Source organism: Pongo pygmaeus, chromosome 11, assembly GCF_028885625.2.
Source record: "Pongo pygmaeus isolate AG05252 chromosome 11, NHGRI_mPonPyg2-v2.0_pri, whole genome shotgun sequence".
Lineage (NCBI taxonomy): Eukaryota > Metazoa > Chordata > Mammalia > Primates > Hominidae > Pongo > Pongo pygmaeus.
The window spans coordinates 56804749-56817146 of record NC_072384.2 but is presented as its reverse complement, the minus strand read 5'-3'; the positions used below and the strand labels follow the sequence as shown (position 1 = coordinate 56817146).

The 12398-nt window shown below is 39.0% G+C and overlaps 1 protein-coding gene across 3 annotated transcripts in view; it reads right to left on the bottom strand.

The window, feature by feature from the left end:
- Positions 1 to 12398, bottom strand: part of GALNT5 (polypeptide N-acetylgalactosaminyltransferase 5) — a 54934-nt gene that overhangs the window by 3886 nt on the left and 38650 nt on the right. For 2 of the 3 annotated variants that reach the window (XM_054478694.2, XM_063647489.1), the window contains exons 5-8: positions 12047 to 12166; positions 8929 to 9046; positions 7566 to 7889; positions 2734 to 2814 (exon numbers count right to left, since the gene is read on the bottom strand). In XM_054478694.2, the coding sequence (XP_054334669.1) occupies positions 2734 to 2814; positions 7566 to 7889; positions 8929 to 9046; positions 12047 to 12166 (643 nt within the window). Of the gene's footprint in view, positions 1 to 1423; positions 1538 to 2733; positions 2815 to 7565; positions 7890 to 8928; positions 9047 to 12046; positions 12167 to 12398 lie in introns of all 3 variants that reach the window. The other variant, XR_010122835.1, reaches the window with a different exon arrangement.

Below are 12398 nucleotides of genomic sequence, written 5' to 3'. Positions count from 1 at the left end.
CTGTGGGGGAAATGAATAAAGAGGTCACTTCAGGCAGCAAACACAGGCAGGGGCTTTGTCAAACATTTTTGTTAGCAGCAGTTAAGAATATAGGAACTATGATCTGACATTTTATATTCAAGTCCTGGTATTATCATTTGTAATTCTGATAGTATGGGCATATTATTTACCCTATCTAATCTTATTTTTCTAATTTTTAAGTTGGATAGCGATTGTATCTATCTCAGAGGGTTGGGGTAATGACTATCAAGTGTTTAGCACACAATAAGCCTTCAATAAATGTTAGTTACAATAATAAAAATTATTCAGTGAAATTAATTCTGTCTGCATATGGATGTCATTTCAGTGTTCTGAATCCCGACAAGCCTGGTGCTTAAAGAATTGGAATGTTCAGTCTACCACATGATTAAGGTTCTAAGCCAGGGGTGGCTACAGGGAGATACCAGTCACAGCCCTAAATTTCTTGGGTGGAGATTTTATGCTTCATTGTATAAAACTATCACAAAGCCTTTGTCCAATTGTAGGAAAGGTGGAAATCTTTCTTTGCTACTAGCACGAGGAATCATCAGGTTGCTACCAGGTTGGCATCCCCCAGTTCATAGAAACTGCTCTTGGAGAAGTCGCCAGTGTCTAAAATAAATCCCAATTCAGGGAATGAAACCATGTTTGTAATCCTGAAACACCTTTCTTCAGTCGTTTACCACCTACTATTGTCTACCTGGTCAATTTACTCTAATGCTCTGGGTCTGTGGGAAATTTATTGTTTTGTACTAATATAAACATATTTGAAAAAAATAGGCTTCTGGTAAAATCTGTCTAAATGGCTTTTCCTAGTGAATCATTTGTATTGTAAGTGAAGTTTAACTTTGATTATCAGGTTAGATCAAAGTCATTGTGTTGGACCTTGCCGTTGGAAGGGTGGTCCTTGGACCAACATCCGCATCACCTGGGAGCTACTTAGAAGTGCGGAGTCTCAGCCACATCACGGACCTACTGATTCAGAATCTGCAGTGTAACAAACTCCCCAGGTGATTTACGTGAACATTAACATGTAGGAAGCATGGAACTATGGCATAATATAAGGAAGTTATGTGCTACTAAGAGAAGCTAGATATTACCTTGAAAAAATACGTTTCAACTGCTTTAAAGGTTAATAACTAAGGAGACTTTTTAGGTAAGGTAAGGGATAGAGCTTGATGATTCAATCTAAGGGTCTTATTCCTTTTGAGCCTTTTTGGATGAATGCTGTAGTCACTGGCTTGGTATTAAGCCTCATTAATTCTGCCGAAAATGAGTTAACTTCCTCCACATTTCTTTACTTTTTATTACCCAAGCAAACCACAAGAGGCAGAAGCTAAAAATGAGCAACAAGACTAAAAGGGAGCTGGGGCTTTGTGGAAGGCGAAGGCTGCATAATTTATACTTTTGCCTCTCAGCATCCAATTGAGAAAGACTCAATGGTCATCAAGAATAGAACTTGGGTTTTCAGATAAAATGCTGGTTACTCCGGCACAAAAACTCCCTGCAATGATGATTCCTAAAAAAAAAAAAATGCATTATTTAATACTTTCCTTTCATATAATGTGAAATAATTGTGGTTTTGTTTTTACAATTTACAACTTTATTTCCTCTTTGTTAGTAAGTGAGAGTTATTTCTTTTAATGAGTTTTAACACTTCTTCACTTCCCTTTGACTCCTTTCTTTCCTAATTAAAAAAGAGTGGCCTTGGCTTCAGGTTTACAATTCACAGCTAAATATAGCAACAGAGATACCTTTTCTTCTAGTAGCAGCTCTGAGTTAAGAGGTAGAGATGGGATGCACCAAAAAATATAAACAGTATCTTGAAGTCAAAGCAAAGATGTAAGACTTAACAAGCCTAGATTACCATTGCAAAATAATCTCTGTACCAAAGAACAATCTGCAATTTTGGGAACTGATTTCTATTCATGAATCCATTTTCCTCTGAGTCCTATTTGCCACTCAAACCAATAACTGTTTCTGCAAACACAGAACTGTTAAGGAATGTATGTTAGAGAGGGAAGTGTAATCACTCAGAGCTCACCTCCAGCACTGTGGAAGGAGTCTCTATTCCCTGCTTCCTGGCCCGACTCCCTCTACTAACCATTTTGCTCTGGGTTTGGGGAGTTATCCTATAGGAGTTTCTACCATGGATCATGGATTTGGTTATTTCCATTACTCCCTTAAAATGCGGGAATATAAGGGGAAAGAGGAATGGAATCAGACAATAAGACTGCTTCCTTAGAATGATTATTCAGAAATATGTTGTCTCTTTAGTATCTTTATCTATGTTATGCATTTTTTACATTTTTATCTTTATTATTATTACAGCAAACATTTACAGAGCAGTAAGCATTAGGTATTGTTCTACATGCTTCATATGTATTACCTAACTCCAGCCTCACACCAGTTCTAAAAGTAGGCACGATTATCACTACAATTTACCCAAAGGTTAAGGAATCTGCAGAAGTTAACACGCTTTTGCAAGTGATGGTGCCAGAACTGGATTCATTCTGGACCTAGTGAGTTGACTGCAGGACTCACACCTTTATTCCCTTAGTCACTGTCTTTGCGTTTAGTGGTGGACTCTCTTATTACAAAGAAATTTAGAAAATTATTTTTCTGTTGGGCAAAGATGAATTTCTCAATTGAGCAATGAATGTGTCATACCCTGCACCTATCAGCTACCATGAGATAGAAAACAGTTTAGCATACCTCTTTGCTCCCATCGCAGTCTTCCAGAATGACTGTAGTGTTTTCAATGGAAATGCATTTACCCAAAGCCACATTAATAAGCTAAGAAGCAAAATACGAAAGAGGAATTACAAAATATTTTAAAGTAGAACAAGACATTCAGACACATTTAGAAAATACAGAATATAAAACTATAATAAGGTTAAAAGATAGTTAATAGCTTAGCATTACTTAGCACTATCCAGTTTTATTGGTTGCTATCTCTAACAGAGACATAACGTAATCTTGTAATAGTACAGCTTCAATCTGTTAATTTTGGCCTGTGATCAGCCATAGAGCCAACACACAGAAGCTTTTAATTAACCCTTGCCTGGAATGCTAAATAACAAATGAGCAAAGGTGGAAAGAAAAGTAGTTATTTTCTTGTCTTAAGTTTATCTAATGCATATACTAAAAGTCAATGCACCTATAAGAGTTATGAGCTATGTTCCCTGACTGACCCCTTCAAGCCTTTTGACTGCTTAAGCACTGAATCATAGATAAATTGAGTCCTTCAAAGAACAGCAGATTCCAGCTGATTCCCTGTCAGAATCTTCTTAATGACTCAAGCGAGCTACAATTCATTATAGGAAAGTCACGAAAGCTAATACAGAGCCAAGCATAAAGGCACTTTCTGGCAGGTCCCCAGGTTTTTAATGGGTTTACAGGGTCAAATATGGAGGTAGCTTTCTTTAAGTCACCATTTAATGCAGAAAAATGTTGATTTCCTTTCCCCCTTTGACATCCTGGGCAGGGCTAACAAGATGGTGGGTTAATAGTGCAACTTAGGGTTTTCAGATTTCTAGAACAGCTGTGCAGAGCCGAATCTATATGACATGTCCTGGGAAAGCCTCCTGAGCTGGGAGGAGCTGAAGTCTTTGTTGCCAGGGGCACTATTTGTGTCCTTCCTGTTCTATGATGCCTAACAAAGAGCTCTAACTCAGGGTGCTGCACTGATGCAGGCTGGATGCTCACAGAATTGCCAGACTTCATAAAAGGGGGCTCAGTACCTTGGTCCTCAATTTTACATGCTTAGCTTAGTGGACAAGAAAGTAAGGGACATCTTCAGGGATCAGAATACGGGGAAAAAATTAAAGGCTACAGGGAAACTTGCAAAGGTTGGCAAGAAAGACTTGTTCCCTCATATGGATTGAAGAAAAACAGAGGCATGGGTAAGCCAAAAAGCTGGAATTCAGGTCTTCCACGTAACAGCGGAAAAACAGATCTTCAGTTGAATGCTGCACTAGGAAAAACAATTTGTCCATTAGCACAGGGAGAAAACAAGGAAGCTGGATTCTCCCTGAGAATCTGAAACTTTACACCAGCCTTCATTTGGATCTGAGATGAGTATTTACACCACCTGCCTTGGATAGGAACCATCACAGACTTTCAAGGCATAGAAACAAACATTAAAAATAGTACCAGGTTGATAATTACTTCTGAGGTGCCTGGCACAGGCAGAAACAAAGCAACTATGGAAGGATGGAATCTCTATCAAAAATCCTCAGAGAAAGCTCTATTCACAATTTAAAATGACAAATATGGGAGGAGACAGCTCGCTGTTAGTAAATGTGGGCATCACAAGGCAGAGAAGGATTCAGTGCCCCCCAATCCCACCCCCGAACTTCAGAGAGGAAGGTGAATAGAAAGACATGAAGGTAGAATAATCTCGGGGCTTAAAGGAAGGAAAGCATGCTGCAATTGCTCTCTGTACTGAAGCAGAGATAAATATTATGTAAGCTCCTGTATTTGTGGATCATGCAGAAATATTCTATCTTCAAACAAATTTGGAAAATTCTGGTTTCCACAGAGCTGAACAGGTGGTTCTACTCCAGAACTTCTCAAAATCTTCAGGGTGTTAATGTTCAGCTTGCTGTCAGAATGTTGTACAAATGTTTCTCAAATGTGCTTGACCATGGAACTCTGAGACGGCACAAGTAACATTGGTCAGGACAGTGTTTGGGAACCCCCCGTTAACTGATATTTGTGTTTATTTTGTATAATCCCTCCAAGAACCGAAAAGCATTGGAAGGAAAGACAAAACTTTTCTGTCCATGTCCCTCCCTCATTTGACCTGAAGATTTTTTTTTTTCCTTTTTCTTAGAAATTACTGAGGAAACTATTTGATTGTGGTTTTTGCCATGGAAGGTACTTTTACACCAACCTAATACTTTTCTTCATATAGACATCGTCTCTGAAGTGCTTTGGAATTGTTATTCTTCATTATTAATTGTTTTCAGAATTTTCCCTTTTACTTAAAAATAATTGATCCATGTTTTTACTGTAAACCATTTTAATCTTTAAAAAAATAGGCAGTGTATGAATTTTAAATTATCCATGTTGTATTATTTCATTTTCCAATTTAGGAAGTAGACATTCCACACAATTTATGACAGAATTGTTAAACATTAGGCTATTTGCCAGCGGTTTAATCCAGTGTAAAAATACATTATTGGTGAGATTCTTTTATTAGCTTCAAATATTGTCGTTTCAATAAGAAAACATTTCTTCTTATTACAAAAAACCAAAACTTTCACTGGATTTAAATTCCTACATGTGGAGGTTGAAAAAAGGGAAACGGAGCTATAGACTGTTTTCCAGCAGTTTAATCCAGTGTAAAAATACATTATTGGTGAGATTATTAGCTTCAAATATTGTTGGTTCAATAAGAAAATATTTGTTCTTATTACAAAACAAAAATTTCACTGGATTTAAATTCCATAGTGGAGGTTGAAAGAAGGGAAACGAAGCAAGTAACAAAAAGAAGTTGTGGAGTTTATTTTCTTGGAACTTTCCAAGATTGTCTATCTAAAATAATGATCTACTTAATTTGTTCTAAATTACCTGGAGAAACGTTCTAATTTTTTAAAAATTGTAGTAAAGCTCCCTGCTGGTTTGCTTCAGAAGGGAGCAAACTACATCTTCACCGAAATTTGTTTAAGGAAGGCAACAAAGGAAAATAGAAGGAATTTGTTAAAATCACTTTTTAAAATACTTGCTGCATTTTGATATACTATAGCGGAGGCATCAGCAGAAGGCTGTTTCATTAGGAGAGCTCTTCAGAAATTTCGTAGGAACTCACACAAGTTAGCGTGTAACAGTGGAGCCAAAAGGTAGTTTTCTAGTGCCCTCTGGTGGTTAAAGCTTAGTATTACTCTTACTGAGATTCTGTGTTGTTGGAATGGGAAAAATTACAATAGTGGAAATTCCTTTATTCTTTTTTTATCTGCTCAGTGGTTGAAATTAAAAATTGTAAATTTATTTTACAGTTACATTTGACGTGTTGTTATTTGAACAGTGTATATAAATCCAAAATGTCTGATAAGTTACCAGGTTGAGCCACCTAAAGTAGCTGCCATCCTATTTGGACCGATAAAAATGGCAATTTTATAATACAGTGCGTTACCTAAAAACAGGTCACATATACTTATTTATCAGTTGAATTTTATAAAAAAACAGAACCATTTTTTAAGACTAGTTTCCTGTCTTTCATAGCTTTCCCAGATTTCCCGAATGCTTTCAAGGGGGAATATTATAATAAGTTTTTGCTATCAGGAGATTTTCCAGACAGAAAGCATGATATAATACACTCTCTAGAAGAACTGAAAAAATTTGGCCTAAAAGGGCAGGATAACTAATGGTCACATTTTTAAAGTATTTCTTGGATGAAGAAAAAGGAAGCTGAAATAAAACAAAAACATTGGGGATAGTTATAAGTCAAATTAAATTAGAAATAAAAGATTAGAAATAAGCATGACTGGCTAAGAACCCCAGCTGAAGGCTTGACTAATCATATTTAAACCCACATGTCTTACCATCCTCTTCAAATGCAGCTTCACTCCTAGAAGGGGTTTGAAATGGGGCTTTCCCCCAGCTTCTCCTCTTCCTTGATGTTTCCTTAGCCTTGTACTCTGCCCACCTTATCTGGCTTAGCTTCTTCCCTTTGGATACCGTCCTTCATGCCCTGGAATGTTATCTGCTATTCTCTGATATTTTCTGTTATTTTAAGTCCCTCTTTGAAATCTTTACAAACCCTAATTAAATCTTATCACCCCCTTGCTTAACTCTGCTCAATAACTTCCCACTACTTTCAGAAGAAAGAAGGAAGCAAGGAAGGAAAGAAGGAAAGAAAGAAAGAAAATCCTTACTTTGCTTACAAGGACCTGTGTGATCTGGCTCCTTCCTTCCTCTTCACCTTCATCTGGCTCCATTCTTCCCTCCTTCACACCCTGACAACAACATTCGTCTTCTTTCCAGTGCTTGGATGGAGAACACTGACCTGTCTTAGGGCTTTACATGACCTTTACCCTCTGCCTAGCACTCTTCTTTAGAGCTTGGCTGACTGACACTTAGTGTTTTAGGCCTGAGTTACAAAGTCTCCTTCTCAGAGAGGATTTCTCGGCCACTCTAACTGAGGAGTCATCAGTTGTGGCCTTTTCCCTAAATGAGAGCTATTATATTTTGTATTTACACTTAACTTGCTTATTTGTTTATAATCTTTCTTCCCTACCCAAATTAAGCTCCACAAGGAAGGGATCAAGTCTACTTCATTCATCACTCTGTAATCCAAGTCTGAAATACTCCCAGATCTACGCATACTCAATAGATACCTGTTGAGTTAATCAATGAACATGACCACTTGGTAGCCTTCCTCAAGTTTACCTATATTTAATTCTCAGCCATGCTTTGTCCCATCTTTGCTCATACTTGGTGTTTATTTATAATGTAATTATTCACTCTTCCCACACATTTTTGAAAGAGGTTTTGTGTTTTGTTTTTATGGAGTAAGATTTTAAATTGCCACTTGAACTTACCACACCACTAGCTCTCACAATGGGAGCTTTTAAGTCAGGAAAGACATTCTCCAAGTACCATTTGAAACTTTTGCACTTCAGTTTCTTTCGCAGCTCCCTTTGCTGGGTGAGGTTGCCAGCATCTAGCCCTTGGTCGATGAGGTGGTCTCCATGGCCATAGAACAGCTCCTTATACTCATCCAGCCAGACCTCAGCAACCCGCACCAAGTTCCGCTCCACTGTCTTCATCCGGTCTTTGGGGAAGGAATATGGATTGTCATTTCTGAATATATGGCCCACTCGGGAGCAGGGAATGATCTCAATTTCACCACCACACATCCACACCTGGAAGAATTTGATGATAAGCATCAATTATCAAATGATTATCCACAAATCATGGGCACTTAACAATGACAAGAAACCACCTTGTTTCCCCCTACCTGAAGCAATACTCAACTTCAAAAACACTTTTGCAATAGAAAATCAAACTCAACAGGCTTATTTAATTTTGTATATTGCTGTGGATCATTTTAGGATTAGTAAAATGTAATTTTTTCATTTCCTAACCTGCAATGTAAGTTTTTTTTTTTAATTTGTAAATAAATATTCACAGAATCCCATTTTGTAAAATATGAGTTCTTGTTTTGGTTGAATCAGGGAAAGAAGTATAGATGCCCATTTGTTCACATTCCTCTACTCTCATTTTTGGGAAGAACCAAAAGGCTTGTGGAACACAACTCAAAACCATTCTTCATGATCAGCAGCTCCAAAATTACACCCTTTTACATACATACAGAACACCCACCCAATAGGAAAGCAATTACTTTTTGGACACTCTCTACTACTGCTGTTGCCAAGGCTTTCTCAGAAGTTAATCAATGATTGTATAATAGATTGTAATCAATGATTGTATAATAGATTGTATAAAGTGCCCAAAGGAGCTGTACTATGAGGCACACTTGACCTGTTGGTGACCTGCTTTAGAGGTATTTTTATGTCCTTCTGTCATTTGTGTTCTCTAAGATGATCCATTACAGATTGAGTCTATTCTTTCCAACCTTCTAGACAGATGTTCCAGGAGAGTTATTTTGTAGCACGTATGACTCCCACAGCATTTACTCTGAGTGGCAGAAAGTCATTTCCCCCATATTTACAGGCAGAAATGGTGTTGTGAAATATTACGGAATGCTAATAAATTTCATGACAGCAATTGATTCTTCCAAATTCAATCTGAGATATGAAAAAATTAATCCGGAGACCCTAAAATTTCTGTGAAATTTCCTCTCAGTGGCAGTCACATATCTGATTATGGTAGTAAAATCAAACCATTTAAAATTGATTAACTCATTATTGTAAAGAAAATTTGGGAAACACCTGGTAATACCTTGAATGAGAGCTCCATATTTTCCCCACCCCAAACATCAAGGCCAGGGTCGTATGTTCCGAGTTCAAAAAAGTAACTTTTGTCAATAGAAAACAATCCACCAGCCATGACAGGGCACCTACAAAAAGAAAAGTTTGTTTTTTAAACTTGCATCTCATGAAAGCTCGACTTTCAGAGTTGTTCCTCTGTACATCTGTACTGGAGGTAGGAGACTTTTCAGAATAGCTACCTGATGCAGGGAAGCCCTGGGATGGAGTCATAAATAGGGCTTAAGTGATGAGATCCCCAGATCATGGTGGCAGAGCTTGATTAGGTTCAGCAAAGATGCATCCTGGAACTAGTATTATTTGTCCTTTATACTGTGACACAAACTGTCCAGGAATGTTATTTTTAACACTTATTCAGGGCTAAGGGAGTATCAGGCACTATTGTAAGTATTATGTATATATTCCAGCCCAGACTTCACAAAAAATCTTTTAAGTGTGTACGATTATCCAGAATCTGCAACACTGGATGTGAGGGCGATCTGGCTGCAACATCTGTCACCCCATTGATTGCCAGGGTTGATTCGGCTGATCTAGCTGGCTAGGAGGGTGTCTTCTTCCTGCCTCACCGCTTCACCATGTGCGTCCCTCCCGAAAGCTGCGCGCTCTGTGGAAGAGGACGACCATCCCCGATAGAGGAGGGCGGGTCTTCCGTCAAGGGTATATGAGTAGCTGCGCCCCCTGCTAGAACCTCCAAGCAAGCTCTTAGGAATCGGCAACACGGAGAAGGTAAGAAACTTTCCCAAGGACAGTAGACACCTTGGGTTTGCTCTGGGCAGTCTGAGGGGACGCTGTGCCACTCACTCCACCGTACGGCCTCTCAGCCGTTACTGGAAGGAAGGCCGTGAGTGTGAGTTGTCCACGTTCTGGGTATTTTGAACAAAGAATTGAACAAAACACACTAACAAAGGAACGAAACACATGAACGAAGCGGCACAAACAGGGATTCGTTAAAGCGGGAAAGCGCTCCACAGGGTGGGAGTGGGCCGGAGCAAACGGTTCAAGGGCCGGGTTACCAAGTTTTCTGGGTTTCAAGTACTCCTTTCGAGGTCCCTACCGGCTGCCCCTTATCTGGATGGAGGATTTGGTTGGCTAATGAAAGGCTGAGGTGAATTGGCGCCCTATGCAGATGAAGGGAAGGTCCCTGCTTGGCCAGTCCAAGGCAGAGACTCTCCCTTTCCGTCTGAGACGTGGTGGAAGGGGAGGGCTGTAGGGAGAGTAGCCTTTGATCCTTTGTTACTCGGGTGTGGGGAAATGGGGTTTTCCTTCTGGTTTAGCTTTAGGAAGTGGGTGCTAATCGGCCTTAGAGCCCCTGCCCCTAGACCCAGGTGTTTTCCTTTTGATCCAGGTTTGGGAAGTCAGCAGGAATTGGCCTTAGATTCCCTGCCCCCAGACCTTGGTGTTTTTCCTTGATTCAGCTTTAGGAAGTCGGCATGAATTGGCCTTAAGGTTCTTGCCTCCAGACCCTATTCTCCTGCCTCACAACCACACACAAACTTTACTGACAGCGTGTTATATGGCAAGCACCTTTCGAAGCACTTTATATATTATCTGATTCAGTTCTTAAAACAATCTAAGTAGCAGCTTCTTTTGTGAGTCTTTATGTAAAAATAAGGAAACAGAGGCTCAAGATGATAAGTAACCTTTTCAAGCTCATACTACTTCTCAGTGGTAGAGTTGAGATTCAAACTGTCTCCACAGCCTTCACTAATAATATTGATCATGGAGGATAGAAACTACATTTTAGTCAGCAGTTAGCCAAGACTGGAATCACTTCCTATGGTGGTCACCACTCAGCCAGCTAAAGTAGTTTCTGTGGAGAGCCTGCTTTGCGCTTAGGGTATACAGTGATCTCAAGGGGGAGATAATTCCTGTCCCACACCTCTCTCCCCTCCGCCACCATTTATGTTCATTTTCTTTCTGCTCTCAATTTTCCTACTAGACTATCCAGAACGCATTCTCTTCCTAACATTATGTTGAATATAGTCTGAACTCAACCACTACATTGGCCCTCAACATGAGAGTTTGGAAAAAGCAGAGGTTCTTCAGGTGTAAGTTCAGAGTAAGAGTGTTAAATCCAGGTAGATCTGGGTTTGAGTCTCAAATTCTTCTTTGATTAGCTGTGTATCCCTGGGAAAACTACTTAATGCTTTAAAGTCTAAATTTCCTCATCTCTTTAAGGTGAATACTTCCACCTCCCTCCTAGAGTTAGGAAGAGAGTTAGGTGCCTGGCACAGAGTGCTCAATAAATGGTAGAACCTTCACTTCTTTGCTTGGTGGAATAATTCTGAAGGCATCACACCTGGCAAGGAAGGCGGGTATGACTGATTGAGGGGTAAGTTTGGGGAAAACACGCTTCGGTGCACGGTCTGGGCTTGGCTTTCTGTTGGGGCTGGCTGGCTTGTGTCTGCTTAAGTGGTAACTACAACAGGGAAAGTTTAAGCCCCCTGCAGCTCTTGCTGTGGCTGGCTGAATGCTTGTCCTGCGGGCCTAGATTCCGAAGAAGTAATGGGAAGCCTCCACTTCAGCTTCAAGTCTAAGCTGTGTTCTTCAATGCAGTTTCTTGGAAATAAAAGCCCAAACTTGAATTCATATCCAGCTTCTGAATCGATCTGTAAATTTATTCATATAATTTGGCACTTTTCTCATGGAGGGGTAGGATTAGGCTGTAAAAGAAAATCCTAACCATTGCTATCATTAGAATGATATTTCTATTACCATTATTTACTTTTAATTTGCACTTACGTTTACTTTAATATTACATGTGTTTATATAGTATGTATGCAGCACATTTTGCTAGTTTGTGTTTCTTAGGTTGCAAATCCTAGGGGACAGGATAGCATTAGTGAATTTTTCTGTGTTCAGGCCTGAGTGGGGTACAAATGACCAGTGAAGAATGAGTTTTGGGAACAAATTTCTCAAGAACACTGTGTTTGCTTTGGTAATCTCTTGGCTAGAACTGTAATTCTTAATGTTCTATAGAATAACAAGATACAGCTGTTTTGTAGAATTTTTTTAATGCTTTTACAAAAAGATACATGCCTGCTTTCTAGTCTTAAATTTCCCACACTTACCTTATTGTATCAGTTTCTTTAATTCTGTTTTTTGCAATGACATCTGGAGGAATTGTTCTCCAACCAAAGTTCATGGGCCACACAAAGATGCCTCTTTGAAAGTTATCCACTGTCATGTAACTAATCCAGGAAATGAAAGACAAAGTGTTATCTGGGATTATATACATCTTTATATACTTTATCAATTTGGCTTTACGATGTAATCAAATGAATGAAACAAGTGCTTATGATGAGTTTAGATCACCACCTTTTAATAATAGTTCAAGAATGTTTACAAGTACAATTTGCATTAGTAACTAATTGGCTTGATTATTTGTGCTTAACTTATACTTTTATTTTAATAATATCCTAG